The 20,933-nt window shown below is 38.3% G+C and overlaps 1 protein-coding gene across 7 annotated transcripts in view; it reads right to left on the bottom strand.

Moving 5' to 3' along the window:
- The window catches only part of LOC126174784 (serine/threonine-protein kinase dyf-5), a 255,876-nt gene that overhangs the window by 95,017 nt on the left and 139,926 nt on the right, over nt 1–20,933 (bottom strand). For all 7 annotated transcript variants that reach the window (XM_049921145.1, XM_049921148.1, XM_049921149.1 and 4 more), the window contains one exon: nt 17,842–18,162. In XM_049921145.1, the coding sequence (XP_049777102.1) occupies nt 17,842–18,162 (321 nt within the window). The remainder of the gene's footprint in view (nt 1–17,841; nt 18,163–20,933) is intronic.

Here is a 20,933-nt window from a genome sequence, read left to right as displayed (position 1 = left end):
CTACCTGATGCTCGGGATCTTGGCATCTCTCAATACTCACAACGCAGCCCTCTCACCGTCATCGCGATGCCAGCACCAGAACGGACGCCACCAGGAGACGTGCCCATGCAGGAACCCAAGGACCATCCTCTGTCTGAACAAATCTACTCGCCTCCTCCTCCAATGGACGCGACACATCGCCCATGTCTCCTGTCATATCAACTGGACTTGCCACAATGGGCAGATTGGTGCATGGCGCCCCAGCAGATTCGACCCCTACGTCTCCTGTCATCTCGACCCGTTATCATCGGGGACACTTCCGTCCGTACGGGAAGCCGCCTCCTCGAGACTTTACGGCGAGTCAAAGAATGCCTAAGGATGTTAGCCATCTCCAGGACACCTCCATCAAGACCAGTGCAACAATTTCAAAGGGGAGAAAAGTGTTGTGACTCGCCGATCATTCAAAGTGCCGCCGCGCAATTACGCGCGTCCTCTACGTGCGCCGCTGTCTGCCAGCCATGCAGCAGCTGCACCACCTAAGCGGCCAGCCGAGCAGCGGCTTATTCGAATGCTAACGAATACACATGTCAACTTACTCTGTGACTTATATGTGTTGTTGTGTCGTTCCGAAATATATGTGTTAAACTTGAAGTTCTAACAGAATGTTTCCCTCTATTATATTTATAAAATTTTAATATACCCTAGATATTCTTAAATCTACTTATGTGTACATCTCATTGCATAATTAATGTCTAAGCTTTGTCCTGTCAATTTATTATTTTTTACATCTGTTTCGAATGGAAATCTCCAAACCTAGTCAAATACATGTCTGTATTCCAATTGAGATTCAAATCACTATGACATTCAAATCACATTTCTTAATATTTTTGTGAACATAACAAATAAATATTTAAATAAATTATTATATCTTAATACCTACTGTGCAATGTAAATATGTTGACACTAAATAAGAGTGTGCTGAATTCTGTTTCATCACAGCTTAATCAAAGTTATAAATAATTTAACAATTTGTTTTCATCCATCATAAATAAACAAACATTTAAACTTTAATGATCACAAATATGAAAACGTATAAATATGTCCCCCCCCCCCCCCATGAACCACGGACCTTGGCGTTGGTGGGGAGGCTTGCGTGCCTCAGCGATACAGATAGCCGTACCGTAGGTGCAACCACAACGGAGGGGTATCTGTTGAGAGGCCAGACAAACGTGTGGTTCCTGAAGAGGGGCAGCAGCCTTTTCAGTAGTTGCAGGGGCAACAGTCTGGATGATTGACTGAACTGTCCTTGTAACACTAACCAAAACAGCCTTGCTGTTCTGGTACTGCAAACGGCTGAAAGCAAGGGGAAACTACAGCCAAATTTTTCCCCGAGGGCATGCAGCTTTACTGTATGATTAAAAGATGGTGGCGTCCTTTTGGGTAAAATATTCCGGAGGTAAAATAGTCCCCCATTTGGATCTCCGGGCGGGGACTACTCAGGAGGACGTTGTTATCAGGAGACAGAAAACTGGCGTTCTACGGATCGGAGCGTGGAATGTCAGATCCCTTAATCGGGCAGGTAGGATAGAAAATTTAGAGAAGGAAATGGATAGGTTGAAGTTAGATATAGTGGGAATTAGTGAAGTTCGGTGGCAGGAGGAACAAGACTTTTGGTCAGGTGAATACAGGTTTATAAATACAAATTCAAATAGAGGTAATGCAGGTGTAGGTTTGATAATGAATAAAAAAATAGGAGTACGGGTAAGCTACTACAAACAACATAGTGAACGCATTATTGTGGCCAAGATAGACACAGAGCCATCGCCTACTACAGTAGTACAAGTTTATATGCCAACTAGCTCTGCAGATGACGAAGAAATTGATGAAATGTATGATGAGATAAAAGAAATTATTCAGGTAGTGATGGGAGACAAAAATTTAATAGTCATGGGTGACTGGAATTCAAGCGTAGGAAAAGGGAGAGAAGGAAACATAGTAGGTGAAAATGGATTGGGGGTAAGAAATGAAAGAGGAAGCCGCCTGGTAGAATTTTGCACAGAGCATAACTTATTCATAGCTAACACTTTGTTTAAGAATCATGAAAGAAGGTTGTATACATGGAAGAACCCTGGAGATACTGACAGGTTTCAGATAGATTATATAATGGTAAGACAGAGATTTAGGAACCAGGTTTTAAATTGTAAGACATTTCCAGGGGGAGATGTGAACTCTGACCACAATCTATTGGTTATGAACTGTAGATTAAAACTGAAGAAACTGCAAAAAGGTGGGAATTTAAGAAGATGGGACCTGGATAAACTGAAAGAACGAGAGGTTGTACAGAGTTTCAGGGAGAGCATAAGGGAACAATTGACAGGAATGGGGGAAAGAAATACAGTAGAAGAAGAATGGGTAACTTTGAGGGATGGAATAGTGAAGGCAGCAGAGGATCAAATAGGTAAAAAGACAAGGGCTAGTAGAAACCCTTGGGTAACAGAAGATATATTGAATTTAATTGATGAAAGGAGAAAATATAAAAACGCAGTAAATGAAGCAGGCAAAAAGGAATACAAACGTCTCAAAAATGAGATCGACAGGAAGTGCAAAATGGCTAAGCAGGGATGGCTAGAGGACAAATGTAAGGGTGTAGAGGCTTATCTCACTAGGGGTAAGATAGATACTGCCTACAGGAAAATTAAAGAGACCTTTGGAGAAAAGAGAACCACATGCATGAATATCAAGAGCTTTGATGGAAACCCAGTTCTAAGCAAAGAAGGGAAAGCAGAAAGGTGGAAGGAGTGTATAGAGGGTCTACACAACGGCGATGTACTTGAGGACAATATTATGGAAATGGAAGAGGATGTAGATGAAGATGAAATGGGAGATATGATGCTGCGTGAAGAGTTTGACAGAGCACTGAAAGACCTGAGTCGAAACAAGGCCCCCGGAGTAGACAATATTCCATTAGAACTACTGACGGCCTTGGGAGAGCCAGTCATGACAAAACTCTACCATCTGGTGAGCAAGATGTATGAAACAGGCGAAATACCCTCAGACTTCATTAAGAATATAATAATTCCAATCCCAAAGAAAGCAGGTGTTGACAGATTTGAAAATTACCAAACTATAAGTTCAATAAGTCACAGCTGCAAAATACTAACGTGAATTCTTTACAGACGAATGGAAAAACTTATAGAAGCCGACCTCGGGGAAGATCAGTTTGGATTCCGTAGAAATGTTGGAACACGTGAGGCAATACTGACCCTACGACTTATCTTAGAAGAAAGATTAAGGAAAGGCAAACCTACGTTTCTAGCATTTGTAGACTTAGAGAAAGCTTTTGACAATGTTGATTGGAATACTCTCTTTCAAATTCTGAAGGTGGCAGGGGTAAAATACAGAGAGCGAAAGGCTATTTACAATTTGTACAGAAACCAGATGGCAGTTATAAGAGTCGAGGGGTATGAAAGGGAACCAGTGGTTGGGAAGGGAGTGAGACAGGATTGTAGCCTATCCCCGATGTTATTCAACCTGTATATTGAGCAAGCAATAAAGGAAACAAAAGAAAAGTTCGGAGTAGGTATTAAAATCCATGGAGAAGAAATAAAAACTTTGAGGTTTGCCAATGACATTGTAATTCTGTCAGAGACAGCAAACGACTTGGAAGAGCAGTTGTACGGCATGGACATTGTCTTGAAAGGAGGGTATAAGATGAACATCAACAAAAGCAAAACGAGGATAATGGAATGTAATCGAATTAAGTCGGGTGATGCTGAGGGAATTAGATTAGGAAATGAGACACTTAAAGTAGTAAAGGAGTTTTGCTATTTGAGGAGCAAAATAACTGATGATGGTCGAAGTAAAGAGGATATAAAATGTAGACTGGCAATGGCAAGGAAAGCGTTTCTGAAGAAGAAAAATTTGTTAACATCGAGTATAGATTTAAGTGTCAGGAAGTCATTTCTGAAAGTATTTGTATGGAGTGTAGCCATGTATGGAAGTGAAACTTGGACGATAAATAGTTTAGACAAGAAGAGAATAGAAGCTTTCGAAATGTGGTGCTACAGAAGAATGCTGAAGATTAGATGGGTAGATCACATAACTAATGAGGAAGTATTGAACAGAATTGGGGAGAAGAGGAGCTCGTGGCACAACTTGACTAGAAGAAGGGATCGTTTGGTAGGATATGTTCTGAGACATCGAGGGATGACCAATTTAGTATTGGAGGGCAGCGTGGAGGGTAAAAAATTGTAGAGGGAGACCAAGAGATGAATACACTTAGCAGATTCAGAAGGATGTAGGCTGCAGTAGGTACTGGGAGATGAAGAAGCTTGCACAGGATAGAGTAGCATGGAGAGCTGCATCAAACCAGTCTCAGGACTGAAGACCACAACAACAACAACAATAAATATGTTTATAATTTGTGTTTAGGGCTTCTGCTAATTCCAGAAATGTCCTTAAATTTGCTGTACTTCAACAGTAGGCAGTCTTGGCACTTTTAATACTTATGCAATACTCTAAATTCGATTCACTCAGTTGTCAGGCTACATTGGCATTCACCTCCTTATAGCCCTGAAAGATCGGCCATGCTGTTCGTTTTGTCAAGATGATAAGTAAGAGTTCCTACAAAGGCTGAAATTTCTAGTAAACAATATTAAAAGTAGTCACTGGTTCATTAATGGATGATCCCACTTACAAACATAAAAAAATGTAAGTTTGGGGTTTATAGTGTATTAAGTCTGGATTAACGTGCTACTTACATGCAGTGTCCCAAAGATATGATCATGTGAATGTTGTACTGAAGAAAAAGATACAAAAACATTTTCAATGATATCTTCATATGAAGGCCAATTTCAACTGATACAGCTTGAAGTGCAGCTGAGTCAACTCAATGGCTTAGGCAGCTTTCTTTCATCTTAGTGATGAAGTATGCGATGATGCTCCTAGTGTGACTGACAGTGCTTATTTTAACCCTCAAGTATATGACCAATACAGGAGAGTTTTAACAATCTGTACTGCTGAAAGTCCAAGTGTACTACAAGTGCAGGGATGTACTTGTACTAATTGTTGTAGAAAAATGTTACAGAAGCTTTCTTTTATAATGAGTCATGCAATAATCTGGAGAAGCTGAGGCAGATGAACTATCTGGCACCCAAATGCATTAGCAACTAGAGCCAGTAGATAACACTGGTTGTTGAAGAATCTTGTAATGAAGTGTAATAGCACAGTACATAATTAACAGATCAATGCCAAGCATTTTGGAGTTTGTGATACAATTGTGCGACATTACATACATGCAAGACATTCAACTGTATTGTCCTACACTTGCTATATTTATGAAATTTAATTAACTTGTGATAAAGTTAGGTGCACAATATGCCAATTTAATAACTTATGCAGATGTTGCAGCATTAACTCAAACTATGTTAGACCAAGTGTAAATACACACTGAGATTATTATTTTATGAAATGGATAGTTGCTACTCGCCATATAGCAGATATGCTGAGTCGCAGGTAGGCACAACAAAAAGACTGTCACAAAATAAGCTTTTGGCCAACAAGGGCTTTGTCAAAAAAAAATTTTTGACAATGGCCTTATTGGCAAAAAGCTTATTTTGTGACAGTTTTTTTGTTGTGCCTATCTACGACTCAGCATCTCTGCTATATGGTGAGTAGTAACTATCCTTTTCATAATATGGTTACATTCCATCCTGGGTTTTCCATTGTTTGAGACTATTACTTATGAGAATAGGATACAAAAAGCAGTAGTAATAATGATAAAACTCAATGTAAACTCATTGAAATCACATTAGTATTAAAAGTCATGATGAAATTACAAATCAATCAAAATTATAATCAATCAGTTTTTTATACTGGGTGTTTAATGAAATTTATTTCATCATACTAATTACTTCAAACTTGTTTCCACTATTTGTCAAACTAAATGCTGTAATGAGTTTCATGAAAGTACAAATTTTTCAATTGTGGGTTTAATTAAGTACAGTTCAAACTATACACAGCAAGCTTGTTGGGTGTTACATAAGCAGCAGCGGTAGTAATTGTATTGCAACAGTCTTGAATCAGTTTGTGAGCATAAAATCCATATGTGATGTGATGTAATAAACGTATCTTAAAAGTATTTTTCTGCATTTTCAACTATGTTATTTGTTGGTGACCATGTCACAAAGTGCCTGTTAATGCATGAAAACAAACTGAGCCCAGGTGACATTTTAAACAGAGGAACTACATTACAACTGAGTTACATGCCCAACATCTTTTCAGCAATATCAAGATAAATAATAGAAATGTAGACACAAAAGCTGGTTGCTCAAGAACAGTTGATACACCAGGCCAAGGTGATTGCTTGATATGGAATGTATTTGAAACTTCCTGGCAGATTAAAACTGTGTGCTGGACTGAAACTTGAACTCAGGACCTTTGACCTTTGCGGGCAAGTGTTTCAGTCCAGCACACAGTTTTAATCTGTCAGGAAGTTTCATATCAGTGCACACTCTGCTGCAGAGTGGAAATTTCATTCTGGAATGTATTTATTTGAACTGAAGTGGTCAGGGTTTTGAACAGTACACTACCTGTATATGATGTTTCCTGATACATGAATAAGTCTGTTACTGCATTTGTGCTTAGCTTGGACTTGACTGAAGTGAACATATTTTAGTGGTATTTAATTATTCTGAAGTCAAACAGATTGAACAGATTTAGTTGAAGTAAGAATTATTACACAATTGAAAGTGGCACCTAATTTCACTTTGGAGTATTCAGAACCTCTGTGAAAGTTAACAATTTTACAGATTGCTTGCAGTGACAACAGTTAATCAACACTATACATTCAGATGATAGGTTCAAACAGTTTCTACATCTCAAATGAAATTTGTAATGCAATTTCAACATTTCAGCTGATCATTGTACTTTTACAGGGGATATATTTTAGACCTCTTTTCCTGGTGATAGCACCTGTATTGAACTTGAATAGTTCTTGCACATTCATAATCAGAAGGATATTAATTTGAGCAGTCAATCTAAGAACATTTTAAAAATTCACAAGCTGATAGGTTTAACATCATAACCCATCATTAAATATAGGTTGCACCTTACCAAACACAAATTTAAAGTGATTAATCACTCTCCACCAAAAAATCAGCACTTTTGGTTTCTGTCAAAGATGAATTGCTGTTCCACAAGACTGAGGTTTACAAGATCCCTTGTAAATGTGGACTTCCGTACATGAGGCAGATGAATTGTACAATCCATAAAACATGCATGGATCACCATATATATACCTGGCTCTTACAGCCAAATAAATCGACTGTGGCAGAACACTGAATCAACACAGGTCACTCTATGCAGTATGTAGATGTCGAAATTCTGGTGCAGACGTGATTTTTTTGGGGTGTAGAAATTCATTTGGACAGGAATTTAACTAACAGAGATAGTGGTTCCAACTTCGACAAATCATGGAATCCAGTACTTTCTTTAACAAACTAACAAAGATATTGCTTCAATGTAGCTAATAATAATACATCGATATCCCTGCATGGATCAGCGACATAGCCAAAGATTCAAGTTATGCATAGTCTTTGTTGCTGATCAACATCTCTAGTGCTTCTCTATCTGTGGTTTAAAATGACCAAATGAATGCTGCAGTTTCAGTCTGTTGGTTGACTAAAATGGCCAAAAGGTACATGGCCAAAATATTAGACAAAGAAGAAACACAGCTTATCTGGCCATATTTCCAAAATTTAATGGATCAGTATTCTACTTAATTAAGTTGGACATAAAATAATTTTATATAATACCTATATATACAAAAGGCACATATCTGAAAATTTATTGTCACATCCTCATTGATTAGACTAAAGTACGCAGTATTTTAGTTAAATACATATATGAAAACATAATTTAATGACCACACATATGGTCCCAAAAGACATAACTACACATTAATTAACAGGAGTACATTAGTGCAAGAGCTTTAGTTTTATTCAGAAATATTTTGATAATTATAAATTGTAGAATACAGAGATTATGAGTCAGGACATACATATTTGAGCATATTCCATTCATTAATGCTGAAGAAGCTTTGGAGTACTAGTAGATCTTTTAGTTAACTTTTAAATGTATTAAAGTTTTGTATTCTTTTAATCTTATCTGGTAGTGCATTGATCAGAATTTTTGGTTTATATAATACACTTTCCTGGTATACCAACAATATCACAAAATAGATAGATTGCTACTCATTGTAAAGATGCCTTGATGAGTTGCAGACAGGCATAATGAAAAGACTGTCATAACGTGTAACAATCTTTCCATCATGCCTCTCCTCAACTCAATGTGCCATCTTTACCGTGAATAGCAGTCTATCCTTTTCATGATACTGTTGATATTCTAACCTGTCTTTTCCATTTTTGGACATTCCTGGTGTACTGTTTTGTGTGTACATACCTATTCCTTGGTTCATAATTGTGAACCCCACTGTTCAAAGTTGAAAATTATCAACAAAACAGACATATTCAAATATAAATATGGTTGGCATGGTCATGATTTTTAATTCTTTAAAAATATCTCTATATGATTCACTGTAAAACAACACCTTTTATCAATCTTACAGTTTTCTTCTGATATTGAAATGACTGTTTTTCAAAAGTTGTATTTACCCAGTAGACTATCCATGTAGGTGTAATAAATGCTTAACAATATTTTGGTATTGCAGCAACCTTTTTAATATGTAACTGCACTTTCTTGACTTGTTGTTAACCATCTGCACAAGTTTTACTCACCTTAAGTGTTCTGTCAACCCTAATCCTAAAATGTTTATATGACTATTTTGCTGAATTTGGTTATTCCCTAATGTAATCTTTTAGAGGGTTCTAGTTTTATTTCTTATGTTTTTGAAGTTCATATACACAGTTGTTTTTTCTTAACAATTATACAGTTATGTTTAAAGCATTTTTATGCTACTTCTGGTGCTTTGTCAGTTTTCTGCTGCAACTCATAGTCAGTCTTTCCTTTTACAAATTTTACAAAGAAACTGGTATCATCTGAAATTAAAACAGTACCTGCTGCTGAAAATTGTTGCGATAGGTCATTAATAAAAGCCAAGACTAACAATGGATCAAATAATGAATCCTAGGGCACCCCATAATTAACTGTTTTTATATCGAGAATGGTATACTTTACCTTCTTGACAGATTTCCATTCTCTGATTCTTAACAGATAAATATGATTTGAAGCACTCAAAGGAGACACCATGGTCACCACAATTATATTGAGAATTGTAAACTAAATTTGTAATTTTCAGAAATTTGTGCCAAGATTATCTATGTTCAGAGACAATTGTTCCCTAATGTCATTGTATTTTTACATGCAAAAAGATACATTTTGAGAATTTTTGGACGCTAATGAATGTTGCACGCAACGTATTCCTTTGTAAATTATAGTTAAGTTGCATATTTTGTAACCTTCGGCACCAGTATTTTTACAGAAAATCATTTCCATCTTATTACAGTGTATGAACATTTGTGTTTAGTGCAATATTTCCTCTTTTTCTGTTCACTGACCCATTTTTTCTAAATCAGTGATGAACTTTTATGATTGTGACACAGATCTAGCATTAATAAATCCGACTGCTGTGTTGCAATATTGTGTTTTGCATGTATTATAACTCTCTTACTGTGTTCCATTTAGCTATCCACTTGAACAATAATTACAATTTCTGACATTCGCCATACATTAACACACTATTTGACACTGTTGCAGAAGTTTCTCACTTAGCATAACCTCGATAAGGTTTTTGAGAAACAGGGTTACCCACATGAAAGATGTTGTTATCCACACAAATCAGTTTCTTAGGTAATCTTGAAGGGGACTTCCTATCCTTGTAATGTAATAGATCCTGAAATTGATGTAACAGGAAATACCATCCGAAAAGTTTTGTTATTGCACCCTTCATGCATTTGGTGAGTGAATGTGTAAATGAACTCCTAAGTTGAGCAATCTGTCTGATATGCACACTGCAGTTTACTAAGTTCATTGTATTTATGACAAAGATCGAACACAATCATGGAACACAGCACCTTCTCAAAAAAATTTTGTAATTTGTAACTGTAGTATCATAGCCTACTGATACTGCCAGAACAAGTGCCTCGGAGATTCCTGCGAGTGCACGAGCAGCTCTCTGAACATTGTCACCAATGAAGAATCTTCAGGCCACAGATCAATGAAGACCACCAGGATCATGTTATAAGCAGTGGGCATCTGGGCACCAGTCTTCCAGTCAAGATTACTTCCACGTCGCAAGTTCGTGCTGACCGTTACACTAAGTTGCTAGTTCTGTCAGCAAACATTCAGTGCACATAGATGCACACCCGACGTCAGGCCTCTGCTTACAGTTCACCACTGCTGCCACACGTTGTCAACATTGCAGCAGTTCTTTCGTACAAGATGAGTAAATTACATTTGTTTAAAGTGGACTTGTGTCAAATAATCTTCTGTTTGCTTGTCCAGATTCTATGGCAACAGATCCTATGGACATCTTTAACCCATTTATCATGGCGGTGAAGAAATACCATTTGGCTCCTCAGAACATAACCATTACTGACTTGCATCGTCACAAGAATAACAACGATAATGCAATTATTGAGACCTCCCTTGACATCTACCTTACAATGCTTTTAACAATAGAATATTTCTATGTTTCTAGAAAAATGCATCAAGACAGAAGCACATTAAATATCTAAGACAATGATCAAAATTATTAGCTGTTTTTTTAACTGTATTTTCAAAACAAGGCCTTGCTTTTTCTTCTGGGCAAACTAATGCACACAGATAGATCTCACCTTTTCTTAATACAAGTTCTTTTAGAAAAGTATTTGACTTTTTTCTTTCCTTTTTTCTTACTTTTTTGTGAACACCTGATGGATTTGCACTTAGCGCACTTGCACAAGCCAACATTGAACCTTCGTGCACATGCATGAATTTTTTTACTGCCTGTCAATAGTGGCAGTTGCTGGCAAGCAGCAGTTCAGAGAGGTAGTATGTAGTGCTCCTGTCGGTTTTTCATTGCGAGGGAAATGATGGAACAACCGTAACAGTGCTACTGCATCAAATTTTGCCAGAAACTGGGTGGCAGCCAGGTGGAAACCACTTGGAAGATTCAGATGGCTTTCAGTGATGATTCCATGGGCACCACACAGAGTGAGGTGTGTTACAACTGGTTTAAAGACGGCTGCACATTGGCAGAGAGCGAGTCACACTCCAGTTGGCCAACAATACGCTGAAATGAGCATGTCATTGTCAAAGTGAATGCTGTGGTGATGCGTGACCATTGTGTAAGTATCAGAGAAACTATAGAAGAGGTGGGCATCAGCACTTCTTTGGCACATTCCATTATTTTTATGCACATAGACTGAAGCAGCAGGTGAAAATTTGTACAAAGGCTCAGAATTGAACATGGGTCCCCTGCTTATTAAGCAGATGTGTTAACCACTAAGCCACCTTGGCACAGAGTTTCTCACAACTGCATGGATTACCCAGGCATACCTCCCTCCTCGATCCAAATTCTCACTGCCGCCACAGTCTACTGTAAATTTCCCCTTACACATGAACAGAATTACCGAGATTCTCTGTGTTCTGGAATGAACCTCAGTATTGAACTTAAATGGGAGATCCAGTCTGAAACTCAGGTGCAGATACTTATACAAATGAAATGACACCACTTCAGAGACATTACTGGTCTCATACAGATATGACTTTATGTATACAGACTGAAGCGGCAAGTGCAAATTTGTACCAAGGCCAGGAATCAAATTCATGCCGAAGCTGCCAAAGGCAGAGCAAAAGCAACTTTGTATTGAAGTCTCACAGGACATGCTGCACTCCACAAACAGTGACATAAACTTTTTGAACACCATAGTCACTGGTGATGAGTCCTGGCTGTATAGGTACGACCCAGCAACCAAATCCAAGTTGTCACAGAGGAAGCATTTCTCACCACCAAGAAGAAAGAAAGCCCGCCAAGTGCACAGCAACATCAAAGTGATGCTGATTGCTTTCTTTGACTCCTGTGGTGTGATACAATACTAGTACACATCACAGGGCCAAACAACCACCGAAGAGTATTACAGGGATGTCCTCCGTCACCTATGTGATGCTGTGTGGCATAAGAGACTGAACCTGTGGCCAACTGGAAATTGGCACCTCCATCATGATAATGCCCTAGCACATTCCTCACATTGGTTCCGATTTTTTTTTGGTGAAAAACCAGATTCCTGTACTTCAACAGGCTCCTTACTCTGCTGATTTGGTCCCTTGCAACTTCTGGCTGTTTCCCAAACTACTCAAAGGAATGCAATTTCAGACAAAAGAGAACATTATAGCAGCAATGACAGCTGAGCTGAACTCCATTCTAAAAGAGGCTTTTTCAGCATGTTTACAACAACAATCACTGGGGTAAGTGTGCAAAGTCCTAAGGAAACTACTCTGAGAGTGATTAGATGTCCAATGCTGCAGGTAAACCAGTTTTTTTCCCCCGGTCAAAGGTCACATACTTTTCTAACAGACCTCATTTACTGGAGGAATTTTTCTGTGTGCAACTATAAAAATATGTTTCTTTACTGAATCAAGACCATTTTTCATTTGAGTTACTTTACTCATTCTAGTTACCATTTCATTTAGAAGCAACTTTTTCATTCCATTTTACGTGTGGTTATGAGAAAAGCCATTTTAATTAAAGAACAGATTTATTATGGAATTCATTACATTTAAAACTGGTGTCTGGTTTATTACGAACTTCATTCAGGCTGCTTGCTGTAAAGTATTTTAAAAATATCTGGAACTGCCATCACCCTGTTTTCCAGATACAGCAATAATGGAAATTTCTAAACAGGATAATACATAAAATAAGGGAAAGGCAAAAGGACACACACAGACACTGAAATGCACACACACATGGCCATCGTGAGACTGGTTGTTGATTATCGATAGCAGCTGCCTGCACAGATAGGTGTGGGGAGGACACATGAGAGGTAATATGAGGCAGGAGTAAGAAAGAAGGTGACTCAGTGGCTGCACCAAGATGAAAGTAGTTCTGAGGGGGTAAAGCTTGTAAGAGATATACAGAGATGGAGAGGAGGAAAAGGAGAGTGGAGGGAAAGAGAGGAGGGAGATGAGGATGGAGACAGGAAGGGGAGTCAGAATGGGAGAGAGATGGGAATGGGGAAGGGGGGGAAGACAACAGAGAGAGAGAGAGAGAGAGAGAGAGAGAGAGAGAGAAAATGGTTACATGGAGAGACAGGAGGTAGAGTGGTCAGAGAAGACAGTGCACTATCTGGATAGGGAAGGAGTGGCGTGGACAATGACAGGTAGGGTTTGCCTGTGGGTATTAGGTTAGCAGAGGTTTAGGTCCAGGGAACTGTGAAAATGCAGGATATGCTGGAGTACAATTACTAGCTGCATAAATCAGAGAAATTTATGCAAGAAGGGAGTATCCAAATTGCACATGTAGTACAGCAGCTTTTAAAGTTATTTGTGCTGTGTTTTGGAATGTGTTCAGCTACTGGATGGTCAAATCTGCTGTTGACAACAGTTTGGCAGTGGCGTTGATGTGATGTCCAAGTAGAATGCTGTACAGTAATTGTGTAGCTGATATAGAACATGTTTTCTTTCACACGTCACACTGTCTTCTACATAGTTGGAAATACCTGTAATGACTATGTTGGGAGGTGGCTTGTGGGAGAATGGGACAGCTCTTGCACTTGGGTCACCCACAAGGGAATGATGCATGGGGTGCAGGGTTGGGTTCAGGACTGCAGTAGAAATGGACAAGTATATTCTGTAGGTTTGGTGGGCACCAGACGCTATTTTGGGTGATGTGGTAAGGATTTTGGGTTGTATAGCCTTCATCTTAGGGCATGATGAGAGGTAACCAAAGCCCTGGAAGGACGTGGTTGAGTATTTCAGGGCCAGGATGATACTGGGTGGGTGATCAGAGGAGTACTATTTGGTGGCTGGTTGATAGGTTTACCAGTGTCTCAGGAGGAGATGGCATAGGAGATGTATTTATTGGTGAGCTGGATAAGATACGGTCTGTCATTAAAGGCTCTAGTGAAGTTAACACTATATTTTGACAGCTCATGCAGATGTGGCATCTTTTGTAACTAAGCTGTAAGGAAGAGGTTTTTTGACATAGAACAGGCTACAGCTGTCAAAGTGGAGGCACTGTTGGTCTTAGTGAGCTTGATATGAACAGAAGTATTCTGCAGTTTTCTGGAGATTGACATCTAGGAAGATGGCTCACAGAGTTGAGAAGGATTAGGTGAAGGAGATTTGGGCATAAGTATTGAGGTCATGGAGGAAAGAGCAAAGGTTATTCTCACCATGAGTTCAGACCATGGAACTGTCATCAATGAATCTGAATCAGATCAGGGGTTTCAGGTATTGATTTGCCACAAATGAGTTAGCATAAGATGGAGACACACAAGTACCAATCACAGTGCCACTGGTTAGTTCACAGATTTGATCTTCAAAATTGAAATAATTTAGGGTCCGGATGTGGCTGGTCAGGAGGATTAGAAAAAAGGTAGTGGGTTTGGTATCAAGAGGACATCGGCAAAGATAGCATTCCATGACCACAAGGTTATGGGCAAGGAGGATTATAGTATGGGACATCGTATCCACAGTGAGCAAAAATCTGCTAGTAATGGGACAGGGACTGTGGAAAGGTGGTGAAGAATGTGAGCAGTGTCTTGAATGTAGGATGGGAGGTTGCAGCCAGTGGTTTGGAGGTGTTGGTCAACAAAGGCAGAGGTTCGTTCTGAGATATTGTACCCAGCCACATTGGGATGACCTTTAGGGAGATCTATGGGGTTGGGTTTGTGGAGTTTGGGGAGTAGGTAAAAGGTAGGAGTGTGGGGGAAGGGGAGATGGATGCTGTTGTGAGGAAGGAGATAGATTCAGGTGTTAGGTTTTGGGATGGACCTATGGCCTTTAGGAACTGCTAGTATAGGATCAGGGTTGTAAGGCTTGTAAGCAGAGGTGCCATAAAGTTGTAAAAGACTCTCAGCCAGGGTCACTATGGTTCTTCAGCACAGTGATGGAATCTTTGTCCACAGGAAAGATGATAATATCTGATTTGGTTTTCAGGTTTCAGATAGCTGCGTGTTCCATAGGAATGTGTTGGATTCACTAAGGTGGGACTTAGGAAAGGAAGGTAAGGTAAAGTTAGAAATGAGGAATTATTGAAAGATTACCAGGGGGTGCCTGGGTGGAAGGGGACAAGTTCATGGTTGGACAAACATTGTAACTGTTTTAAATATCTTTATCTAAATCAACATCTACTTTAGGAGTTTTGGTTGGCTCTTGTCAATGGGGATCACAAGTGATCACATTTGGAGGAAGGTTCTATGTGGAGTTTAGGTTGGCTGTTGACAGTGGGATGAATGGCAAAGAAATGTTTCCACGGCAGGAAATGAGTAAAGGTAAGAAGGTGCATTGCAAGTACAGCATGGATGGACATAGCACTGTGACTGGTTACAATGCTTTCACAGAACAAACCTCTGTGTTTGTTAACAAACACCTCCAAACTATTGTTCATAGCTCCTTCCTCCATAGCCTCAACACCATGACCAAATCTTCTTCACATAATCCTTCTCAACTCAGTGAGCCACCTCCCTAGATGTCAATCTCCACCTCTCAGAAGACTCCATAAATACTTCTGTACATATCAAGCTCACCAAGCACCAACAGTATCTCCATTTTGTCAGCTGTAGCCTGTTCTGTATCAAAAAGCCTCTTCCTTAGAGCATATCTACCAGCAGATGCTGCATCTGCATGAGCTGTTCAACTATAGTGCGAACCTTACTAGAGCCTTTATTGACAGACATATCCATCTCAGCTATACACAGATCTCCTGTTCCATTTCCTCCTCAGACACCAGTTAACCTGTCACTAGCTACCAAATACTACTCCTCTGATCACCCAGTATCACCCTGGTTGTGAAATACTCAACCACATCCTTCGCCAGCACTTTGACTACATCTCATTCTGCCCTGAGATGAGAAACATCCAACCCAAAATCCTGCCCACATCATCCAAAGTAGAACAAACTTACAGAATATCCTTGTCCAGTCCTAGTACAATCCTGCTACCAGTCGCAAGACCTGTCCCATACATACACACACACACACACACACACACACACACACACACACACACCACCTCCTACCACACTCATCACAGGCATTTCCTACCCTACAAAAATGAAGGGCAACAAGTGAAAGAAACCATGTTCTATATCAGCTATGCAGTTACTGTACAGTATTTTATGAGGGCATGACAGGTTACCAGTTGTCTACTCACATGAACACCCACCGTCAAACTGTGGCCAACAGCAAACTTGGCTGTTCTCTCTCTCTAGCCCCTCACAACCTCACAACTTCTATCATCTTCATGAGCCATTTAGTCATCTCTCTTTCCCACTCCTGTCGCACACTATCCAGCTAGTTGCATTGTACTTCTTTCTGTACTCCACCCCCACATCCATCAGTCCAGGCAACTGCTCTCAAAAATCAATCATCAGTGTCATCACAGATGTGGTAGTATGCATTTGGGTGTCTGTGCGGTTGCATGTGTGCCTTCTGCTGGAGGAAAAGCTAGAGCTTGAAAGCTAGTAAACACTGTTTTCTATAAGGTGTGTCTATATGGCACACTTCAGTCTGCTACATGTGAATGATGCCTATTGTTTTTACCTATTATTTCCAGATACAATTTTTATAAGTGACAAACTGAAGTTTAAGCAAAATGCATTTTACAAGGCTTTTTTTTTTTTTTTCCTCCTCTGATTGGTCATAAGTAAAAGAGAAGTGTATACAACACTTTAATTTATTACTATAAGTGGTAACCTGTGGTTACTTTCCAAAATAATCACAGTTATTGTTGAAGAATGAGCAGAATAATTGAAAACAATGCAAGAAGTTTGCTGACCTCTACAAATGTGCTGATCCATGACAATGCCCATCCTCACATTAATAGTGCAACTCAACAATTCTTTGAGGAATTTCAATGGGATATTTTTTATCATCTGTCCTACAGTTCCAATCTGGCACTGAGTGCATCCATTTTTCCTTGAACTGAAGAAGGGGCAAGGAGGAAAGCGATTCTAAACTAACAAGCAGCTGCAGGACAATGTTAATACTAATCTCAGTTCATTGCTGGCAACATTTTATGAAGAGGGTATTGGAAAACTTTTTTACAGGTGTGGCAAAAGCCTCAACTGTTATGGTGATTATGTCAAAAAGTAATCATAAGTGTACATAACTTTCAGTAATAATATCATTTTTTATATTTTTTTATGTCTGCTTTTCCATTATTTATGGCCTGTCAGAGATTGAAATGAGAAGGATTCTAATAATACTTTTAGGACACTGTACACAATTTATTAAGTCATTTGAAAAAGTTCCAAATAATACATAACAATTTTTGAAGACACTGGGGAACATATGATGGAAAAGGTCAATAAAACAGGAGTAGTGGAAGTAGAAGTAGAAGTAGAAGTAGAAGTAGAAGTAGTGGTAGTGGTAGTAGTAGTAGTAGGAGGAGGAGGAGGAGGAGGAGGAGAATATGAAACCAGAAACAATAGGTAGAAAAAGCAACATGGGGAGGAGAAGAAGTAGTAGTATAGTGGAAAAAGGAAAGCACAGAAAAGTACAAGAACTGAAGTTCTTACTTGATCCCAGGTCACCAACATGAAGATAAAAAAGACAGGGCAAAGTACCAGCATACAGTGGACATATTTTATCCTTAAAATCATTAAATCTGATATCTGATGGAAAAAGAAGCAATATTACTTACCCATTAAAAGTGGAATGTTTATCTTCATTATTGTCCACCTTAGTATATGGTTTGGTTTTCTGAATAGCAGCCTTGTTGCGCCTCAAAGATTGCTCTGGTTGGGCGAAACTAAAGGAGACCTGTGAATGGTTTTGCTGTGGAGCTGCAGCAGGTGGATTACTACGACGTAAAGATAAACTATCATCCAATCCTATGCGGTAGAGCACAGCAGATTGTTGTAGTTTTGGACCAAAAGTTTGAGTGTTGCTGTTGCCCTTAGACAAGCGAATGCTTGAGTCAGGTTGAATGCCAAGTTTCTGCCCAACTTGAAAATATGCATACCTGTGGTATAATAAAAATATATATTGGTTTTAATTTGATAACATTTACTATTATAACTATTTCATACAGTTAACATAATAAATTCCATATTTTCGTATTCAACAGTGACATACACTTCCTGAAACTCAGATAATATAAACACAAACTACTTTTCTGAAAGGAAAGAGCAAAATAAATGTTTTTTAAAAAATGCAGCAGAATCCATTGACCAAATTACAAGCAAGAGATTATTATTACACTGGAAAAAAAGGATCTAAATCTTAATAAAACACTGAAAAGAACTGATTGAAAAAATAACTGTATAAAAGAGGCATTGCTCAGAAGACAAGCAAGGAGAAAGATGCTGGATATTAAAGTTTGGCTGCAATATTGTGTCCTTCACCACAGCACATAGACAACAGCATTCTCTCCCAAATACTGCAGTATATCTTCACTTCCCCCCCCCCCCCCCCCCCACCCATCTGTGTGTGTGTGTGTGTGTGTGTGTGTGTGTGAAATCTATTGTACTGGCAATTAAGTTCATTAGTATAACAACACATATTCACAAAGTGCAATTCAGTACCAATAACATACTTTATGAAGGAAAATTCTATAAGCTTTGCATCTACATCTATACACTGCAGACCACTGTGAAGCACAAGACACTCTTCATCAACATTTATTATGGATCTAGAAGAAAGAGAATTTAAGTGTAATAATACGTTTCATAGAGAATACTAGAGGTTGTCAAATTATCAACGTAATTACAATTAAGTATTTTTAAGTAACATACAGCTTGTTAGAATACCATCCAACCATTTTAACTCAGAAATTTAGAGAAAATCACTGTTTATTTAATCATTTAAAGGGAATAATTTGGACTAATTTGCAACACTGAAATATCAAATTTAATATTTCAAAAAGATTTATTCAAGTTCATAAGTTGTAAGTAGAAAGAGGCACCAGGATAACACAGTTATTTAAATCAGGACTTTAAAGTTAGATTTTGTATACTTTAAAAGCAGTGAAGAAACATTACTCAAATATAAAACATATGTAATCATATGAAAATGATATTATGTGAAATCCGTGAAAAATTTGAAAAACAGTTACATAACAGTACTCAGTTTGAAAAGACTGTACCAAATACTCAGGCACAGCAACAGTGAATCACTTTGTATCAGGGTGGAGTTGTTTACGGTTCAGTTCATGTATAAACTATGCAAATCGAATATTAACAGCACTAAATAATATTCTTATTTCCAGGAATAATCAACCATGCAGCAAAAGAAAACCCAAGGAGAAGGAGACATTATGGAATGAACTTCAGACTTTCATCTGAATCAAAATTTGTTAAGTGAATTTTAATTGTATTTCCCAGTTTCATGTAAATTAATATGAAGTGAATAAAATTCACTTCACTCACAATAATGTGCACTAACATAATTCATAATTTGAGCCAAATTTGAAGATTAAAAATTATATGTTTTTGCCTATGCATAATCCAAATTCAGTAGTTGAGCTAAAGTAACAACACCTTTTATAGTGTACGAAATTGTTAAGCCTTTCATGGCCATTAGTTGACAAATGGCCTGTTTGCTTCTGTTGCATGTTCTCATGCAATTGTCTGACAATTTTTCTAAAATTTCACCAGCACGAATGTCTGGTATTGTCAAAGCTTCAGCCCTCCATGTCACTAGCTGCCTTGACAATGTAGCCATTCAGGTTGCCAAAATGTCATCTTTTGTGGAGTGCACAGTTCCATATGTCTTCCACATAAAGATCATTTGTCTTCTTATTTTTGTTAATAAATATTTTGACTTTGGACCAATAACCATGTTATTACAATACTATTCTGATTACTAATATTTCTACATACGTAGTTACGACACTTAATCATCATGCACAGACTGTGATCTTTTTCTTGCAATAAATATGGATACAGCTATAAATCAGTACAGATACTGACCTTTATCGAATTTCAGAAGTTAAATACATTAAAATTAGCTAAGTTAATAGAGTAATACCTGTTATAGAAGCACTTTCATTCCTAAAAGTTTATGTGCAGTTTCCATTACAAAACAGACTGAACTTAAACCAGAATATAAATGTCGATTGATATATAAGGTGTACAAGTATGAAACCGGAATTTCCCTATAAATGGTGCTAGCCATCAGTATAAGGTACATGAGACAACGTCTGCAGTGCCATTTGCTTCCTGTAATGTTTGAAAACGAATGTCAAAACACAGTAACCCAAGTTCCATAAACATATTGAGGTTTGTGCATACGAACTACGATTTGTGGACAGCATTGGTTTTCTGTTATCATTTGAAGAAAACTGCAGCAGAATCACATCAAATACTTGTCAAAGCTTTTGGCGAACATGCTCTTGGGAAAAAACAGTGTTTCAAGTGGTTCAAAACATTCAAAAGGGCTGATTTTGATGTGAGAAATGACAAGCGTGAGAAACCACCAACAAAGTTCTGAGACAACAAACTTCAGGCCTTATTGAATGAAGAATATACTCAAACTCAACAGGAACTCGTGGAACAATTGAATGTGATGCAGAAAGCTGTTTCTTTTTTGTTGAAAGCTATGGGAAAGGTGCAGAAAGTGGGAAAATGGGTTCTGCATGAACTGAATGAAAGACAGCAAGCAAAGCAAAGAACCACTCATGAAATGCTGCTTACCATATACAAAATAAAGTTGTTTCTCCATCAAATAGTGACAGGTGATGAAAAATGGACATATTTTGAGAATCCTAAGCATCGTAAATCATGGGTGAATACA

This window comes from Schistocerca cancellata, chromosome 3, assembly GCF_023864275.1.
Source record: "Schistocerca cancellata isolate TAMUIC-IGC-003103 chromosome 3, iqSchCanc2.1, whole genome shotgun sequence".
Taxonomy (NCBI): Eukaryota; Metazoa; Arthropoda; class Insecta; order Orthoptera; family Acrididae; genus Schistocerca; species Schistocerca cancellata.
The sequence above is the reverse complement of the archived record's forward strand: the minus strand, read 5'-3'. Positions and strand labels throughout refer to the sequence as shown.